At 41.1% G+C, this 20625-nt stretch overlaps 1 protein-coding gene across 2 annotated transcripts in view; it reads left to right on the top strand.

Annotated features, from left to right (window-relative positions):
- Window positions 1–14668: 14668 nt before the first annotated feature.
- Window positions 14669–20625, top strand: part of LOC113836887 (keratin-associated protein 4-7-like) — a 14789-nt gene continuing 8832 nt past the window's right edge. The window contains exons 1-2 of one of the 2 annotated variants that reach the window (XM_035447781.1): window positions 14669–15249; window positions 20419–20586. In XM_035447781.1, the coding sequence (XP_035303672.1) occupies window positions 14669–15249; window positions 20419–20586 (749 nt within the window). The other variant, XM_035447782.1, reaches the window with a different exon arrangement.

Here is a 20625-nt window from a genome sequence, read left to right as displayed (position 1 = left end):
CATAGATCCATGGAAGGTTTATATCTGGAATAACTGAAATTAAGTACCCAATGACCAACATCTTCCTAGTTCCTCCAATCTCAGTGCCCATAAACCAACAGTCTATCCTCTCCATTTCTTATTGACTTTTATATGCAACATTTGGGTGGAAACACATATTACAATGACTTTTCTGTTATGTTTTCTTTTCCATTTGCTTATCGGTAGACTTCTAAATTTCAGCCACATCTTATCAAGTATTAATGGGATTAGCATAAAAGTCAGAATGTCGATATCACTTTAGGATTCTGAAGACAACAGCGGTATTTGATAAAAAAAAAAAAACAGCTGTATATGAGATTGTTCTAGGGAGTAAAATAAAGCAAACTCACAAGGCAAGCTATCAACCATGTGCTTTCATTTGTAAACCCAAGATTTTACACAGAACTTTAAATACCTTCGATTGTGAGAAAGAGGGTGATTAGTCAGAGGAGGGGCGTGGAACAGCAAATACCATCAAAGTACACGAGTATATGACATACTTGAAGGGACTTTAAGATTCCCTAACTACATTCAAAAATTGGGGACAATTAAAAACAAGAGTTTAAAATAATAAAAGATTCTGATATTAATTAACTTAAGCAAGTATACTTAGACATAGCTACTGAGTCATAAAGTACTTTTAATTTATTTTTTGAGGAGTCTTTGTAATGTTTAGCATGCCTGCTATTCCTCTTCATATTACCCCTGCTGGGTAAGAGTCCCAGTCTCTGGGTTAGAGAGATGGTACCATGTTAAGAGCATACATTGCTCTCAAGGAGATCTGGGTTCAGTTCCCAGCATGCATAGAGGAGCTCACAACAACCTGCTATTCGAGTCCTAAGGCACCAATGGTCTCTTCTGACATCTTTGAAAATGTGGTGTGCCTACATATATGCAGGTATAATATGTGTATACATAAAACCAAATAAATAAATCATTGTAAATTTTTAAACTTTTTTATTTTAGAGGCACTCATTTATATATCCATCCCTCCATTCCCTCACCCTACCATCCTCCATATTCTCCACCAAGACCTCCCCCAACCCACTCCCTCCTCCCCAGGGATAGTGAGGCCCTCCACGGGGGACCATCAAAGTCTGTGATACCATTTAGGGAAGGGACTAAGCCCTCCTTGCTGTATCTGCTGCAATAGTATCCCTCCATAGGGAATGGACTCCCATAGTCCATTTGTGCTCTAAGGAGAAACACTGGTTCCTCTTTTATTATTAAGAACCCCAGTTTGTCCACACACTTGTCAACATCTTTTGATATCTTCTTTTTTGATACTAGACAGATAATATTCCAACAATGCAATTGCTACACACACAAATAGTATGCCAGTGTTTGGCAAATTCTCATGAGATTAGGGCAAAATAAGGGACACAATGAAGGAACACTGCCGCTCTGCTACTCTGCCCTGGGAAAGGCATGGTGTAAGTGTTGTCGCTGGACTTAAACTCCTATGCTTCACCTCCAATTATCTTCATAAAAATGGCATTCTTTCCCATCAACTGCACCAGTGCCTGATCTCCTGGTCTCTGAGTTACTCCTCTCCAAATGTGGCTCAGAATCTACTTCTGCTATTCATCTCTTCAAAAAATGAACAACAAACAGAATACATATAGCCTCAGCTGTCCGAGAGCTCTATCTCTGTAAATGAAAATGGCCTTGAGCTCACAGAGGTCTGCCTGCCTGTGCCTCCTAAGTACAGAGGTTAAAGATGTGGTGATCCCTAGATCTGCAATTGTGCTATTTTTAAGTTGTACCATCCAAAGTTATTCTGAACTTTCGATTTCTCACTTGCGCTCCTGGTTATGCCATTTTTATGGTGAGATTTGTCACTTAATGTAAAATTTTGCTGCCATTTAAATCTGTTTCAAACACTGAAAATGTCTTTCTCTGGAAGCCAGAATTCAGGTTTCATCCATGACACTTCTTTACATAGCCATGAAGATATCTAGGACCTTGGCTATTCTTATGAAACAGGATACATCAGGAAGCTGAATAAAAAGACTCTAAAAGACACTCTGCTGACCTGAAGTCCACCCCAAGATTCATTAACATCCCATCATCCACCTTCCTAGTGAATGCCTGCCTGACAGTGCCATTTCCTGTCATGGCAGCTTTCAACCCAGACTTAAGTCAGATCATAGCAGAGGTAAAAGAATAGTAAGTCCATCAATACTGCATTCCCACCCTGAACAGTCAAGGAAGATGCTCTTATTCATTATCTAAAATCATCCTCTGTCTCCCCTGACCCACACAAGATCCTCTCATCTTTTGTTTATATAAAAACTTGCTTGGCCGGTCACTTCCCCTTCCTTACTCTGACCAACACAGAGGTCCATGGCTCAGTGGTATCTCAGCTTTTTCATGATTCCCAGAGGGATAAGAAACCCTGGTTTGGTGTCAGTGAATAGAAAACTTTTCATTTCATCCCTATGCTTTAAAGCCAATTATGAGTTTATCTACCATGCAAGTCAAAGATTTATGAAATATAAATGTATGAATGTATGCTGACAAGTATTATGTACACCATATGAGTGCAGTGCCCACAGAGGCCAAAAGAGGGCAAATGATTCCCTGGATGTGGAGTTACACACAGTTGTGACGCACTATATGGCAACTGAGAACTGAATCTTGGCTAGTAGCAAGAGCATCCAGAGCTCATATGAAATGAGCCATCTTCCCAACCTCCAAAGAGTATTCTTCAGCAACTCAGATTTTCATCTATGATGTCTTTGTGAGTTTAAATGTCTCATTCCCAAACACCAGGGAATGTGCCTCTCTGTGTGGTTGAGATCTGGTGATAATCTGGGAGCTTCAGCTTGGCTGTATTAGTTAGCAAGCACACTTCTCTAATTTTCTTCAGTGAGTTAGATGGACATCATTTTTTAACCTTATACCTATATAAATGAAGAGAGACAAAAGGCAGAAAGCTATAAAATGTAAGTTCTCAGAAGAAACATTAACACATGCAAAACATTGGTGTGCTGCTGTGAATCTAGGCACAGACCCTTACAGAATAGCTGTGTTGCTTTTCTTAACTTTGTCAGCTATTTTATTATGTATATTTGTTAATACTAATTAAATTTGTTCTCTGGGAATTTCAAACATGTATAATATACATACTGATGAGTCTCACCTCTCACATTCCCTTATTTCACTAAAGCCCATGTCTACCTAAGCACTTCATACAAATCTCTTTTCCATACTCATTTTTATTTGTTTTCCTGTGTGAGTCAAAGAGTTTAACCAGTGCTGTCCTTGTGACCATGCATTTGGAGCTGTCTACTGGAGCCTGGTGTGCGCAGAGTGGGCACATTACTTAAAACAATGACAATTCCTCTCCCAGAATTTATCAATAGCCAATAGTTTAGCAATAAAGCACTGGGCCCCTCCCCCTCCTCCATCATTGATTATTGACAAGGCCATTCTTGTTCAGGTTTAGTAAAACAATTACAGCTTCTGTGCGTTTATAAAACAAATGTCTGTCTTGTGACTTACAGAATAAATGTTATAGCATTTCTCCCTATCTTCTAGCTCTTATATTTTTTTACCATTCTTTTCTGATGGTCTCTGAGCCTTACAAGGTTTCACATAAATGCCTTCCTTAGTGCTGGGCCATCAAATATTATGTATTATCAGCATCTTGGGCAGCCATGATACTGTTCATCAAAACCAATGGCTGCAGAGATGCTTCTCTGATTAAGACTGAGAAAGGAGCTTTGTCTAAGTTATGAACATAGATATTTAGGGGATATTTTGATGATATGTCAAATAATTTAAACAATTGCAAGTGTAATTCCCTCCATCCAACCTATGACTTTCCCAGGCATGGGTGGTTGAATGGGTTTACAGTACCAGACAAGGAGTCTGAACTCTGCAGTATGCCTCTAAAGTAAAGGAAGGGCACAAATATTCATTTTACTGCTACACTGGTGGACACATAATGACTGACAAGTAGGTTTTGTAGTTTGTTTTGTTCACAGGTAGGAAAGACTGTGGAAAACCGACATCACCTTCACCAGCACCCTCCCCCCAGAAAACAATAGCTCCTTCTAGCACTTTGAAATCTCAGAGTAGATATGAAGCTTCCAACTCAGTTCCAGATAGATTTCTCTATAGTTTTGACCCTGGTGTGTCCTGTCTTCAGCTATATTCTTATTCTCTACTTCTGATGGCCAACCAAGAGGACTAACAAGTGCTTGTACTGTTTGGGAGGACCTCTGCCTCAAAAGAGGTAGATGGCATGTCTGATAATGACACCTGAGATTGTTTTCCACCCCTGGTGCACACACACATGCACAAACACATACATACATACATGCATTGAAATATTAAGGTAACCTATAGCAGAGGAGAACACAGCCCCTTTAACAGGTTGCACTGAGAAATTAAGATATGTAATTGTACCACAATACACAAGAATGTGCTAGATCCTTATACCTCACTCTAAGATAAAGCACACTTTAAGAATGGAGCAGACTCCATTCAGGCCTCAACTCATTTGTTTTCTTCCTAAGTGAATTTGTTTTGAAGTTTTAGATGTGTGGGTTTATCCTGGATCCCTGTAGATACCAGGGAGATAGACAGCCAATAATGATGTGGTAAGTCATTAAAAGAAGGGGACAATAGAACACCTGCTGTGTGAAATAGAGAGGTAGTATGCTGGAGAGGATGTAGAGAAAGGGGAACTCCACCACTGCTCGTCGGAGTGGCAACTAGTACAGTCACTTGGAAATCAGTATGGCAGTTCCTCAGGAAAATGGGAATCAGTCTACCACAAGATCCAGCAATTCCACTCTTAGGCATATACCCAAAAGATGAACATTCACACCACAAGGACATCTGCTCAACCACGTTCATAGCAGCATTATTTGTAATAGTCAGAATCTGGAAGCAACCTAGATGCCCCTCAACCAAAGAATGGATGGAAAAATGTGGTATATTTACACAAAGGAATACTGCTCAGCAGAAAAAAAAATGGATTCTTCAAATTCACAGGCAAATGGATGGAACTAATAGAAACCATGATGAGTGAGGTAACCCAGTCACAAAAGACAAAACTGGTATGTACTCACTCATATATGGACTTACACATGGAGCAAAGGAGTACCATCCTACAATTCAAACAGCCAGTGATTCTAGGAAACAATGAGGATCCAAAGAAAGTCATTCATGCCCCCCAGAGAAGGGGAAAGGGACAAGATCTCCTGAGCTAATTGGGAGGAGAGTGGAGGGGAGAGGGAGCTAGAAGAAAGGGAAGGGGAGAAGAGGAGGGGAATAAGAGGACATGAAAGAGCAGGAAGATTTAGTCAAGGGAAGAATAGAGGAGAGCAAGAAAAGAGATTCCATAATAGAGGGAGCCATTATAAGTTTAAAGAGAATTCTGGCACTTGGGAAATGTCCAGAGATCTACAAGTTTGAATCCTACTACCAATCTAAGCAATAGTTGAGAGACTACCTTGAATGCTCTTCTCTGATAATGAGATTGAAGACTACCTTACATGCTATCCTAGAACCTTCATCCTGTAACTGATGGAAGCAGAAGCAGACACCCACGGGTAAAGACTGAACTGAACTCTGAAATCCAGTTGCTGAGGGGGAGGAAAGATGAACAAAGGTGTAAAGACTAGGCTGAAGAAAACCACAGGGACAGCTGACCTGAACAAGGGGTTGCTCATGGACCCCAGTCTGATAGCTGGGATACAAGCATAAAACTGTTTTAGACCCCCCTGAATGAGGATGTCAGTTTAGAGGTCTGGGCAAAGTATAGGACGTCTGATAGTGGATCAGTATTTATCCCTAGTACACAAATGGGCTTTGGGAGCCCGGTCCACATAGAGGGATACTCTTTCAGCCTAGACACATGGGAGAGGTTCTAGGCTCTACTCCAAATGATAAGACAGACTTTGAAGATTCCCCCATGGAAGGCCTCACCCTCTTTAGGGAGCAGATAGAGGTTGGGATAGGGGGGTGGGAGGCAGGGGAGGAGGGGGGAGAGGGAACTGGGACTAACATGTAAATGAATGTTGTTTGTAATTTAAAATTGGTCTAACTACCATTATAAAAATGAAAATATATTAAAAATCCAGAGGTGGATTATTATAGTGGAAACGTCTGAGGGGAGATAGGAGTGGGACCATGGAGAAATGAACAGGGATGAGGGTGTGGTTGATCAAAACTAATGGTGACTTAAAAGCTGTGTGGAGGCCTACTACTTTGCAAGGTAGGTGAAAAGTGTAACAAGGAGGGTCTGAATGGAAGTACCCTGCATGGATAATGCAGCTCCCAAGAGCTGTAGACAACTAACAAAAATCCTAGTGCCAGGTATGAGGTACCACACTATGAGAAGCCCACAGGTCTCCAAAGCAATGCACTCTATTAGCATTCCTTTTGATTGCCAATGAGACCCATGGAGTAAGACCCTGCAGCTGAAGACATCATATGATCTAGTTATAGGACATAGGGGAAAGAATCCAGTGTTGATATGGGTGTACCCTTCCTGTTAGTCAGCTTCATGGTACCATCAGGGAGTCTCAAGCTGCAAGGGAAGAAAAATCCAGCTACAAATCCCACAATATGCAATACCAACATGTCTGGAAAGATGCGGACATTGGTGCAATGATGGCATGAGTATTATGGTAGTAACCAACCAGGTTTGACAGGGTGAATGTCCTTTCAAAAGAATGTCCTTTCAATGTTCAGCCTTGACAGGAACGACAATACTTGTTCAAACTCATAGCTGGGGAGCCCATGGGCCCTAGAACAGAAACTACACTCACATTGCCCCAGGAGTAGATAGTCAGTCAGGAAAGATGGTGACCCAGGTCTCCCGAAGAGTAAATGTCTGATGGTCACCCAGTCTCCACAACAACAGACAGTCAGGACAGGTGGTCACCAAATTTCCACGGGTGTCAGCTTATTCTTAAAGTGCTGTTTCTTTTTATTCCCATCAGCCCTGGTTCTACTCTGCTGAAAAAAAAACAAAAAACAAAAAAACAAAAAAAATAACATTGTTACAGACACCCTTATCTCAAATCTCCTTTAATGTGCCTCAGATTCACAGGTACAGGAACTTTTACAGATTGACACATACCTGGGACAGTTTAGATTTAGACTTTTTGTGCAAGAGATGGGCAATTAGGTGCTGAGTCCATCATTATGAATAAAGCACACTCATGCCCAGAGACATTTATAACTCTATGTACAGATAACAGATGAAAGTCCTAAGAACAAAGTAATCTTGACCTTCCCTTAGACAGAAGCATGACCAAAAGAGCAGATGACAATCAGAGTAGCATCAAAGCTGATGGATGAACCCTTGATTATTGGAAAGAGTTCAAGTCAGCTGTCCCCCAATAAGAAAGGGAGGCTTTCAAATGATTCAGAACATTAGGTGAGAATTTCCTAGTTCATTAACATACATTAAGTATGCAAATGGTAAACAAAGAGGTAAAGTCTTTCTGATTGGCCCACACCTTGGGGGCCCATGGTATAAAAGGCGCTGACTGGAAGATCTTGCTACACAGTTGAAAACTCACCTGTAAACAGAGTTTCACCCTCCACACCTGACACCATGACCCTCTCCTGTTGTCCACCTTGCTGTCAGCCTGGCTGCTGCAAGACCACCTACTGCTGGACCACCTGCTTCCCACCCTGCTGCCCTGAGTCCAACTGCTGCCAGCCTTGCTGTCCCCCAAGTTGCTGCAGCAAACCCTGCTGCCAGTCCAGCAGCAGCAACATCAAAACTGAGAGCACTGAGTCCCAGCCCTGCTGCCCACAAACCTGCAGTGAAAGCAGCTGCTGCAAGACCACCTGTTGCAAGCCAACTGGCGTCAGCATCTGCTGCAGCACATCCTGTTGCCAGCCCTGCTGCTGTGTGCCCACCTGCTGCCAGCCCTGCTGCCAGCCCTGCTCCTTAAAGATTTGCTGTCAGCCAACTTGCTGTGAAACCAGCTGCTGCAAGACCACCAGTAGCAAATCAAATTGTGTGACCATTGGTTGCAGCCCACCCTGCTGCCAGCCCTGCTGCTGTGTGCCCACCTGCTGCCAGCCCTGCTTCTTCCAGCTGTGCTGCCAACCAACCTGCTGTGAAACCAGCAGCTCTGAGACCACCTCTTTCAAACCAGCCTGTGTGACCATTAGCTGCAGCAGTCCCTGCTGTCAGTCCTGCTGCTGCTGACCCCAAGGAACATCTGCACAGCTGTGCTCTGGGGAGAGCTGACATGCCCTAGCTGCACAAAGCCACACCTTTGCTGAATATCTTCATGTTCTCAACAGGACACCCAATGATGTAAATTCTTACTTAGATGTGGGAAATGCTTTGAGGAAGGATGGAATCCCTCACCCTCACTCCCTCATCTCCACAGATCATAGACCTTGTACCATCTTCATGAGGAGCTCATATAAGTGGCTGGTATCCATCTAAGATCTGAGCCAAGATCTTTATGTCTCTCACTAAATAACTTAAGACAGCACTACCCCCAAAATGAAACTTGATTTAAAATGTTATCTTCTCAACTATATGTTCTTCTGAGTTACCACCAGATTTTGTGTGCTATTTTCTTCTTTTTGCTCACTTATGATTTGTTTCCCTGCAAGCAAGTAATTTAATAAACTCTGTGCTATCATCATTCCATATTGTCTGTCATTTATGTTGAAAAATCACTTAATGAAATATCTATAATCAATAAATTTTTAAATACTAAATATGGTGACTTGAATCAGTGACACTAAGCAATGGATTGGGCAGTAGATCCATGGAAGGTTTATATCTTGAATAATTATCTCTGTCTTCCTAGTTTCTCCAACCTCAATGCCCATAAATCAACAGTCTGTTCTCTCCATTTCTTACTGACATTTATACACAACATTTGGGTGGAATCACATATTCCAATGACTTTTCTGTCATACTTTCTTTATCCATTTACTTGTCAATGGGTTTCCAAGTTTCAGCCACATCTTATGAATTGTTAATGAGATCACAATAAACATGGGAGTGTCAATATCACTTTAGGATTCTGATGACAACACTGTCATTTGATAGAAAACAGCTGCATATGAGATTGTCATAGTGAGTGAAATAAAGCAAACTCAAAAGACAAACTATCAACCATGTGATCTCATAGTAAACCCATGGTTTTACACAGAAACTTCAAATCTACAGATTGTGAGAAAGAGAGTGACTAGTCAGAGAGGGGCTGTGGAAGAGCAAATATCATCAAAGTACATGAGTATATGATTTACTTGAGGGGACTTTAAGATTCCCTCACTACATTCAATAAATGCAACAATTAAAAATAAAAATTTCAAATAATAAAAGATTGTTATATCAATAAACTTGAGCAACTATCCTGAGACATGGCTACTGAGTCATTAATTATCTTTGATTTATTTTTGAGGAGTCTTTGTAATGTTCAGCATGTCTGCTATTCCTCATCATATTTCCCCTGCTCTGTAAGAGTCCCAGTCTCTGGGGCTAGAAAGATGGCACCGTGTTAAGAGCACACATTGCTCTTGAGGAGCACCTGAGGAGTTCCCAGCATGCATAGATTAGCTCACAACAACCTGTTATTCTAGTTCCAAGACATTCAATGTCTTCTTCTGATATCCCTGGGCATGTGGTATACATACATACATGCAGGTAACACATGAGATATATAAAAATAATATATAAATTATTTTAACTTTTTAAAGTTTTAAGAACCCATTTCTCCACACACTTGTCAACATCTTTTGATCTCTTCTTTTCTGACATGAGACAGACATCAATCCAACACTGCAGTTGCTACACACTCAAATAATGTGCCAGGGTTTGGCAATATCTCATGCCTTCAGGAAAAAATAAAGGACACAATGAAGGGACACTCTTGTTCTGCTACACTGCCCTGGGAAATGCAAGGTCTAAATGTATGTCCCTGGACTTAAGCTTCTATGCTTCACCTCGAAATTATGGCATTCCTTCCCATCAACTGCACCAGTGCCTGATCTCATGATCTCTGAGTTACTCCTTTCCAAAGGTTGCCTTTGCATATAATGCCCAGAAGCTATTGTGTTGTTATTCTCTTTAAACAAACAAACAACTACAAACAGAATATATATAGCCCTGCCTGACATGGAGCTCTCTCTGTAAACCACAGTGGCCTTGAAATCACAGAAGTCTGCCTGCCTATGAATCCCAAGTACAGAGATTAAAGATGTGGTGATTCACAGATGGATAATTATTCAACTTTTAAGTTGTAACCTTAAAGGGAATTCTGAACTCTTGATTTCTCACTTGGGCAGCTGGTGATGCCGTTTTCATGGCAAGATTTGTGACTTACTGTAAAATTTTGCTGGAATTTAAAACTATTTAAAATGCTGAAAATGTCTTTCTCTGGAACCCAGAATTCAGGTTTCATACATAACACTTTTCTAGACAGCCATGAAGACATCCAGGATCTTGGCTATTCTTAGGAAACAGGATACAGTAGGAAGCTGAATAAAAGACTCTAAAAACACTATGCTGACCTGAAGTCCATCCCAAGATTCATTACCATCCCATTATACAACTTCCTAGTGAATTCCTGCCTGACAGTGTCATCTCCTGCCAGGCAGCTTTCAAAACAGACTAAAGCCGGATCAGAGGAGAGTTAGAGGAACAGGAAGTCCACCAGTACTGGATTCCCACCCTGAAGAGTCAAGGAAGATGCTCTTATCATTATCTAAAATCCTCCTCTGTCTCCCCTGACCCACAGAAGATCATCTCATCCTTTATTTATATAAAAACTTGCTTGACCGGTCACTTCCCCTTCCTGTTCTCAGACCAACACTGAGGTCCATGGCTCAGTACTGTCTCAGCTTTTTCCAAGATTCTCAGAGGAGTAAGAAACTCTGGTTTGGTGTCAGTGAATAGAAACCCTTTAATTTCATCCCTATATGGGTTTATCTGCCATGCAAGTCAAAGATTTATGAAAGTATAAAATGTATGAATGTATGCCTGCAAGTATTATGTACACCATATGAGTGCAGTGCCCATCAAGGCCAAAAGAGGGCATTGATTCCCTGGACGTGGAGTTACACACAGTTGTGAGCCACTGTATGGGAACTGAGAACTGAATTTTGGCTCCTGGAAAGAGCATCCAGTGGCCTTAACAACTCCCCATCTGAGCCATCTCCCCAGCCCCCAAGTAGTATTCTTCAGCAACTTCTAGTGCTTTTTCTATGATGTCTTTGTGAGACTGAATGTCCGTCAGTAGACTAGCTAGCTGTATTGCCAAACACCAGGGAATGTGCCTCTTTGTGGTTGAGATCTGGTTATAATCTGGGAGCTTCGGCTTGGCTGTATTAGTTAGCAAGCACACTTCTATAGTTTTCTTCAGTGAGTTTAGATGGAACATTCTTTTTTAACCTTAAAACCTCTATAAATGAAAAGAGACAAAAGGCAGAAAGCTATAGCATGTAAGTGCTCAGAAGAAACATTAACACATGCAGTACATTAGTGTGCTGCTGTGAATTTTAGGCACAGGACTTTAACAGAATAGCTGTGTCACCTTTTTTTAACTTTGTGAGCTATTTTATTATTTATTTTTACTAATATTGATTAAATTTGCTCTCTGGCAATTTCAAACATGTATAATATGCATACTGATAAATGTCACCCCTCACATTCCCTTATTTCACAAAACCCGATGTCAACCCATCCCCTTTACATAAATCTCTTTCCATACTCATTTTTATTTGTTTTCCTGTGTGACTCAAAGAGTTTAACCTGGGCTGTCCATGTGACCATGGGTTTGGAGCTGCCCATTGATGCCTGATGTGCTCAGCAGTGGGCACATTACTAAAAACAATGACAATTCTTCTCCCAGAATTTATCAATATCCAGTAGTTCAGCAATAAATCATTGGACCTCATGAGCCCCCCCATCCATCAATGATTATTGACAAGGCCAATCTTGTTCAGGCTTAATAAAACAATTACAGCTTCTGTGAGTTTATAAAACAAATGTCTGTCTTGTGACTTACAGAATAAATGTTATAGCCTTTCTCCCTATCTTCTAGCTCTTACATTTTTTACAATTCTTTTTTCAATGGAATCTGAGCCTTACAGGGGGTCATATAAGTAAATTTCTTATGCTGGGCCATCAATTATTATGTATTATCAGCATCTTGGGCAGCCATGTGACTGTGCATCACTACCAATGGCTGAAGAGATGCCTCTCTGATTAAGACTGAGAAAGGAGCTTTGTCTAAGGTATGAGCATAGATATTTAAGAGATATTTTGATGATATGTCAAATAATTTAACAATAGCAAGTGTAAATCCCTCCATCCAATCTGTGACCTTCCCAGGCATGGATGGTTGAATGGGTTTACAGTACCAGACATGGAGTCTTTTTTAATTATTTTTTATTTTTAATTACTCATATTTACATATCCATACCCCCATTCCCTCGCCCTCCCATCCTCCCAAGTTCCTCACCCAACCCATCCCAATCCATCCCCCCCCCAATCATTCCCAGGGATAGTGAGGCCCTCCACAAAGGAGCTTCAAAGTCTGTCATATTGTTTGGGGGATCTACAAGTTTGACTCTTACTAACAATCAAAGCATTAGTTGAGAGGCTACCTTGCATGCTCTTCCCTGATAATGAGATTCATGAGTACTTATATGCTATCTTAGAGCCTTTGTCCAGTAGCTGATGGAAGCAGAATTAGACACTCACAGCTAAACACTGAACTGAACTCTGGAATACAGTTGCTGAGGGGGAGGAAATTGGACAAAGGTGTCAAGACCAGGCTGGAGAAACCCACAGGTACAGCTGACCTGAACAAGGGGTTGCACATGGTCCCCAGTCTGATAGCTGAGAAACCAGCATATGACTGATCCAGACCCCCTGAACAAGGATGTCAGTTTGGAAGTCTGGGAAAACTATGGGGCCTCTGGGAGTGGATCAGTATTTATCCCTAGTATGGGAGCCCACTCCACATCCTCTCTCAGCCTAGACACATGGCAGAGGGTCTAGTCTCTGCTCCATATGATAAGACAGACTTTGAAGATCCCCATGGAAGACCTCATGATCCTTGGGGAGCAGATAGAGGTTGGGATAGGGGGTGGGAGGAAGGGGAGGGAGAGAAAACTGGGATTGACACGTGAATGAAGTTCCTTTGTAATTATAAAAATAAAAATATATAAAAAATCCAGAGGTGGATCATTATGGTGGAAATGTCTGAGGGGAGATAGGAGTGGGGACATGGAAAAATGAACAGGGATGAGGGAGTGGTTGAACAAAACTAATGGTGAGTTAAAAGCTGTGTAGAGACCTACTATTTTGTAAGGTAGGTGACAAGTATAACAAGAAGGGTCTGAATGGAAGTACCCTGTATGGATAGTGCAGCTCCCAGAAGCTGTAGACAACTAAACAAAAAACCAAGTGCCAGGTATGGGTTACCACACTATAAGAAGCCCACAGGTCTCCAAAACAATGCACACTATTAGCATTCCTTTTGTTTGCCACCCACACCCAGTGAGACCTTACAGCTGAAGACATCATATAATCTGGTTATAAGACATAAGGAAAAGAAGCCAGTGTTGAACTGGGTGTTCACCTCCTGTTAGTCAGCTTCACGGTACCATCAGGTTGATTCAAGCTGCAAGGAAAGAAAAGTCCAGCTACAAATCTCACAATATGCAATACCAACATGTCTGGAAAGATGCAGACATTGGTGCAATGATGGCATGAGTAGTATGGTAGTAACCAACCAGGTTTGACAGGGTGAATGTCCTTTCAAAAGAAGAAATTCAGCCTTGATAGGAACGACAATACTTGTTCAGACTCATAGCTGGGGAGCTCATGGGCCCTAGGACAGAAGCTACACTCACATCTCCCCAGGAACATCCAGTCAGTCAGGAAAGATGGTGACCCAGGTCTCCCCAATAGTAAATGTCAGGTCTGATGGTCACCCAATCTCCACAACAACAGACAGTCAGCACAGGTGGTCACCCAATTTTCACGGGTGTCAGATTATTCCTACAGAGCTGCTTCTTTTTATTCCCATCAGCCCTGGTTCTAGTCTCCTATGAAAAACATTGTTCCAGAAATCCTTATCTCAAGTCTCCTTTAATGTGCCCCAGATTCACAGGTACAGGAACTTTTACAGACTGACACATCCCTGGGACAGTTTGGATTTGGACTTTTTATGCAGAGATGGGTAATTAGGTGTTGAGTCCATCATTATTAATACAGCCCACTCATACCCAGAGACATTTATAACTCTATGTACAGATAAGAGAAGAGAGTTCTAAGAACAAACTAATCTTGACCTTCCCGTAGGCACAAGTACCACCAAAGGACCAGATGACAATCAGAGTTACATCAAAGCTGATGGGATGATCACTTGAGTTATTGGAAAGAGTTCAAGTCAGCTGTCCCCAAATAAGAAATGAAGGCTTTCAAATGATTCAGAGCATTCTGTGAGAATTTCCTTCTTCATCAACATAAATTAAATATGCAAATGGTAAACAAAGAGGTAAAGTCTTTCTGATTGGACCACACCTTGGGGGCCCATGGTATAAAAGGCGCTGACTGGAAGATCTTGCTACACAGTTGAAAACTCATCAAAACTCACCTGTGAACAGAGTATCACCCTCCACACCAGACACCATGACCCTCTCTTGCTGCCCACCTTGCTGTCAGCCTGGCTGCTGCAAGACCACCTACTGCTGGACCACCTGCTGCCCACCCTGCTGCCCTGAGTCCAACTGCTGCCAGCCTTGCTGTCCCCCAAGTTGCTGCAGCAAATCCTGCTGCCAGTCCAGCAGTAGCAACAACAAAACTGACAGCACTGAGTCCCAGCCCTGCTGCCCACCAACCTGCTGTGAAAGCACCTGTTGCAAGACCACCTGTTGCAAGCCAACTGGTGTGAGCATCTGCTGCAGCACACCCTGTTGCCAGCCCTGCTGCTGTGTGCCCACCTGCTGCCAGCCCTGCTGCCAGCCCAGCTCCATAAAGATCTGCTGTCAGCCAACTTGCTGTGAAACCAGCTGCTGCAAGACCACCAGTAGCAAATCTAATTGTGTGACCATTGGTTGCAGCCCACCCTGCTGCCAGCCCTGCTGCTGTGTGCCCTCCTGCTGCCAGCCCTGCTTCTTCCAGCTGTGCTGCCAACCAACCTGCTGTGAAACCAGCAGCTCTGAGACCACCTCTCTCAAACCAACCTGTGTGACCATCAGCTGCAGCACTCCCTGCTGCCAGTCCTGCTGCTGCTGACCCCAAGGAACATCTGCACAGCTGTGCTCTGGGGAGAGCTGACATGCCCTAGCTGCACAAAGCCACACCTTACCCTTTGCTGAATACCTTCATGTTCTCACCAGGACACTCCATGATGTAAATTCTTACTTAGGTGTAGGAAATGCTTTGAGGGAGGATGGAGTCCCTCGCCCTCACTCTCCTCATCTCCAGAGATTATGAACCTTGTGCCATCTTCATGGGGACTGATGTCAAGGTCTGGTAGAGGCTTAAATTCTCAGCCAAGGTCTTTTTATCGCTCACCAAATAACTAAAAAAAAAACACTACCCCCAAAATGAAACTTGATTTAAAAGGTTATCTTCTCATCTGTATTTCCTTCTGAGTTACCCCCATATTTTTGTGTACTGTTTTCTTCTTTCTACTCACTTATGAGCTGTGTTCATGGAGGCCAGCAATTTTAATAAACTATGTGCTACCATCAATCAAATTGTCTGATATTTTGTTTTGATAATTCACTTAATTGGAAAATCTACATAATCAATAGATTTTTAAATGTTCAGTATGTTACCCATGCCTTAGTAACACTAAGCAAGGTGTTGACCAGAAGATCCAGGGAAGGGCTATAGATCTAGAATAATTGAAATTTAATACTTAATGATCACCATCTTCCTAGTTCCTCCAAACTCACTGCCCATAAACCAACAGTTTGTTCTTTCCTTTGCTGTCTGACTTTTACAAACAGCATTTGGTGAAATCATTTAAAACAGTGACATTCCTGTCATGTTTTCTTTATCTTTTTACTTGTCAATGGGCTTCTAAATATCAGTCACATCTTTCAATTGTTAATGGGATTAGAATAAACATGAGAGTGTTAATATCCTTTCAGTGTTCTGAGGACAACAGTGCCATTTGCCAGAAAACAGCTGCATTTGAGATTGTCATAGGGAGTGCAATAAAGCAAACTCAAAAAGGCAAACTATCAACCATGTGCCCTCATTTGTAAACCCAAGATTTTACACAGAAACTTCAAGTCCTATAGACTGTGAGCAAGAGGATGACTAGTCAGAGAGGGGCTGTGGAAGAGCCAATATCAAAGTTCATGAGTACATGATATACTTGAAGGGACTTTGTAGATTCCTTTACTATATTTGGTAAATGGGCATAATAAAAAATTTAAATTAAGACAAGATTCTGATTTCAATTAACTTGGACAAATATCCTGAGATACGGCTTCTGAAAATAAAGTACTGTTGTTTATTTTGGGGGTAAGTCTGTAATGTTTGGCACTCCTGCTATTCTTCTTCATGCTGTATAAGCATCCCAGTCTCTAGTGCTAGAGAGATGGTCTCATGGTGAAGAGAGCACATTGCTCTTGAGGAGCACTTGGGTTCAGTTCCCAACCTCCACAGAGCAACTCACAATCATCTGTTATTCTACTTCCAAGGCATATAATGTCCTCTTCTGACATCTGGAGATGTGGTGGACATACATACATGCAGGCAAAAAAACACTCATATACATAAAATATATTCAATAAATAATTTCAAATTTTTTAAAGTTTGAAGATCCCCAATTTCTACACATATTTGTCAACATCTTTCGGTATCTTCTTCTCCTGATACTAGATAGACAACATTCTAATACTGCAATTATTATAACCTCAAATAATATGCCAGTGTTTGGTGATATGCCATGCTTTCAGAACAAAATAAAAGAGACAAGGATGGAACCATGTCCCTCTGTTGTGCTGTACTGGGCAAATCACTGGCTAAGTGTAGCTCCCTGGCTCTAAACTTCTGTGCTTCATCTTACAGCTATCTTTAGAGAAATGGCATTCCCTCCCATGAACTGCACCAGTGCCTGCTCTCCTCATCTCTGAGTTACTCCTTTCCACAAGTTATCTTTGCACAAAATGGCTCTCTAGATACTTGTGCTATTATTCTCCTTAAAAAGAAACAAACAACAAAAACAACAACAACAACAACAACAACAAAAACACCTCAGAATCTATATAGCCCTGATTGTCCTGGAGCTCTCTCTGTAAACCATGCTGGGCTTGAACTCACAGAGAAATCACGAAGAATAACAATGTGGTGATGCATAGCTAAATACTTGTGCTGCTATTATTACAATGAACAGAGCAAAAGACATCAAACAAAATGGAAAAACTGAAGAAAACCCATTCCCAGATACTCATACAGAGGATTCACATGCAGAATATACAATGAGATAAAAAAATTAACAACAAAATTGAAAGTAACCCAATCCATAAGTGGAGCAATAGTCTGAATATTTCAAAAAAGAGGCAAATGTCTAGCAAATTCATGAAAAAATAATTAATAGAAGTAGTCATCAGAGAAATGCAAATCAGAACTGCCTATGAAATTCCATCTCACCCCAGTCAGGAGGCTGCCATCAAGGAAATAAATAATAAACACTTAGGACAAAGGGAGAAAAAAGAACTCCTTTCAGTGTTGGTCAGAATGTTAATTGGCATAATACCTATGGAAATCAGTTTGGAGTTTCCTCAAAAGACAAAAATAAAACTGCCCCATGATCCAGCTACATTATCCCTCTGTATGCACCTAAAGAAACCAGAGTTGATATACACTGGAGAAATGTCTGCCTCCATGACCATCAAGTGACTATTACTTTAAAATGGTTATAAAATCAGTGCAAGAGCCCATCAATGGATTTAATGAATAGATAAAAGGTGTAATATATAAAGGATTGAATTCATTCATCCTTAAGGAATAATTTGATTTGCATGCAAATGTTGGAAATGGAGTCGCCATTTTAGATGAAATAAACAAGACTTGGAATGGCAAAATTTGGATATGGAAATTTGAAGAAAAACTGACAGGATTGTAACAGGGGATAAAAACAGACCTGAGTGAGGCAGCAGTGACTGTAACAGAGGACATTATTTCGAGGGTGAGTGTGACCAGAGTGTGCTATGCACAGCAGGAACATGGCACAATCCAATATATTATTTTGTAAAATTAATAAATACTGATAAAAATTCACATTTCTACATTTCAGAAACAGTACATGTTTAATTTGAATACATATGTTAGCAGGAATATTATATGCCTAAAAATAATTCAGTCAACTATAGGTCAGACATTTGTCACATCGACCCATTTAGAAGTGACAATTTTTTAAATGTGTTCAGAAGGTGTGGAGGGCTCTATAACCTGAAGTTATGTTCTTTTTTATTAGCTTAAAATAATATCAAAGCATTCTATTATGGTTTTATTTAATACGTAAATTCTATTGCAATGCATGAAGTATGGCTAAAATTAGACGAAGGAATGAACATTTCAATAGGGAATCCTGTAATCAATTATCCACATAACTACACACTCAACAGACATATTCTTCCCAAAAGTGCCACATAAAGCTTTTATCACATCATCAATTTTAAGTTACTCAAGCTGCAAACAAGCTGCATTTTTCTAGAAGGAAAACCCACACATAGATTGTGTCAAATTCATTCAAGGGGAGAATACTGACCAATGAGAAGAAGAAAGAATAGATCATTACAGTGAGATTTCACAACCATAAGCTAAATGGAGAAGCCAATTATACTTTCCATTTGCAAAGGGGAAAAGAAGCCAAATGTGGCATCACTGGCTAAAAAGTGAAGTTGATATAGAGTGATAGCCTCTCCTTGAAAAACAATGAGAAGATGAGATTTTAATAAACGGATGAATTTTTATTTCTTACCTGATTAATAACAGCACAGACATGTTCACCTTGTGATACTCTTTCCATCACAACATTATTTATTACATTTCCAAATGTATAGTAGACGTTACCAATTCTAAAAATATTTGCATCATTAGGAACGATTTCAACTTATCTTAAATCCATCACTGCACAAAAAGAAAAGCAAAAAAGGAAGAGAATAAAGAAGGGATTGCAAAATGAGGTAGTAACTCAGAGGACAGTCAGGCAGGTGAAAGGCAAAAGACAAAAGACAGAGAAAGAAAACTAAACTATGAACACAGAATCTGCTATCCAACAGAAGGCAACTTTCTTACTAATGTATGCTTGTGTTTAATTGTTATATGGCCGAAATCTCAACATGATCTCCATTGTGAGCCCATCAGGAAAAGGGAAATCAGCACAAATAGACACACACACACACACACACACACACACACACTCACAAACGTTGATATCTTCTCATGCTACTAAATTTCCATTTCCACATTTGCCCTCCAGTGTTGCATGATATGAAACATAGTAAGTCAGATATCTTTATTTCAAGTGACATGGACACACACGGGTGGAGGAGTGGTAAAGAATCAGATGTCAGGGCTAACACAAAGTGAGTAATAGGAGAGACACCCAACCAATCCATCACTGTGAATGTAACACCATCATGAAGATGCTGCATAAGCTAAGGATTACTGAAGAATATTCCTTTACACTGTTTGAAGATGTCTCACTGTGGTTGCTTTAATGAAGACTGGAATGACCAATAGCTAGGCAGGAACAGGTTAGACAGGACATCTGGGGACTGAGATGTCTCAGGAAAGAAGGAAGGCAGTGTCGCCAGCCAGACATAGAGAAAGAAGGACATGCAGGAGGAGAGATAAAGCCATGAGCCACGTGACATAAGGTAGATTAAAAGAAATGGGTTCATTTAAGTTATAAGACCTAGATCAAATCAAGCCTCAGCTAAGGTCAAGATTTCATAATTAATAAGTCTCTATATAATTTATTGTTAGCTGGTAGCCCAAAAATCTTCCTACAAAGGAGAGACAAAATGTAGAAAAACTGATACTCTCACTCTCCCAAGACAGCAAGGGCTACCACATGACCAGATGATGACCCAGGATACAGTGAGACTGGCAGTGCAATACCCTTCCCCGTCTCCCATCATTGAAAGATGTCCTGAGTGATTACGAAAGAAGAATCAGGATAAACTTTCCAATGATGCATAGCATTGAGAAGCACTTCCTTATGAAACATAAAGTGAATATGGAAATGGAATAAACAACAACAAGGAAAAGCCCTGCTGATTGGTTCAAACCTTAAAGGCCTGACATATAAAAGGTCCAGATGCAAGAACTTGCCATACTGTAGAAAACTCACCTGTTAACAAGGAGAACCCTCCAACCACACCTGACACCATGACCAACTGCTGCTGTTTCCCTTGCTGCAAGCCTATCTGCTGTAGGACCACCTGCTGCAGGACCACCTGCTGCAAACCAACCTGTATGGCCAGCTGCTGCAAGCCCTGCTGTCAGCCCAGCTGCTGTGATACCACATGCTGCAGGACCACCTGCTGTAAGCCAACCTGTGTGAGCAGCTGCTGCCAGCCCTGCTGCCCACCCAGCTGCTGTGAAACCACCTGCTG

The sequence above is a fragment of the Cricetulus griseus genome, chromosome 7 (genome assembly GCF_003668045.3).
Source record: "Cricetulus griseus strain 17A/GY chromosome 7, alternate assembly CriGri-PICRH-1.0, whole genome shotgun sequence".
NCBI classification, from domain to species: domain Eukaryota; kingdom Metazoa; phylum Chordata; class Mammalia; order Rodentia; family Cricetidae; genus Cricetulus; species Cricetulus griseus.
The sequence above is the reverse complement of the archived record's forward strand: the minus strand, read 5'-3'. Positions and strand labels throughout refer to the sequence as shown.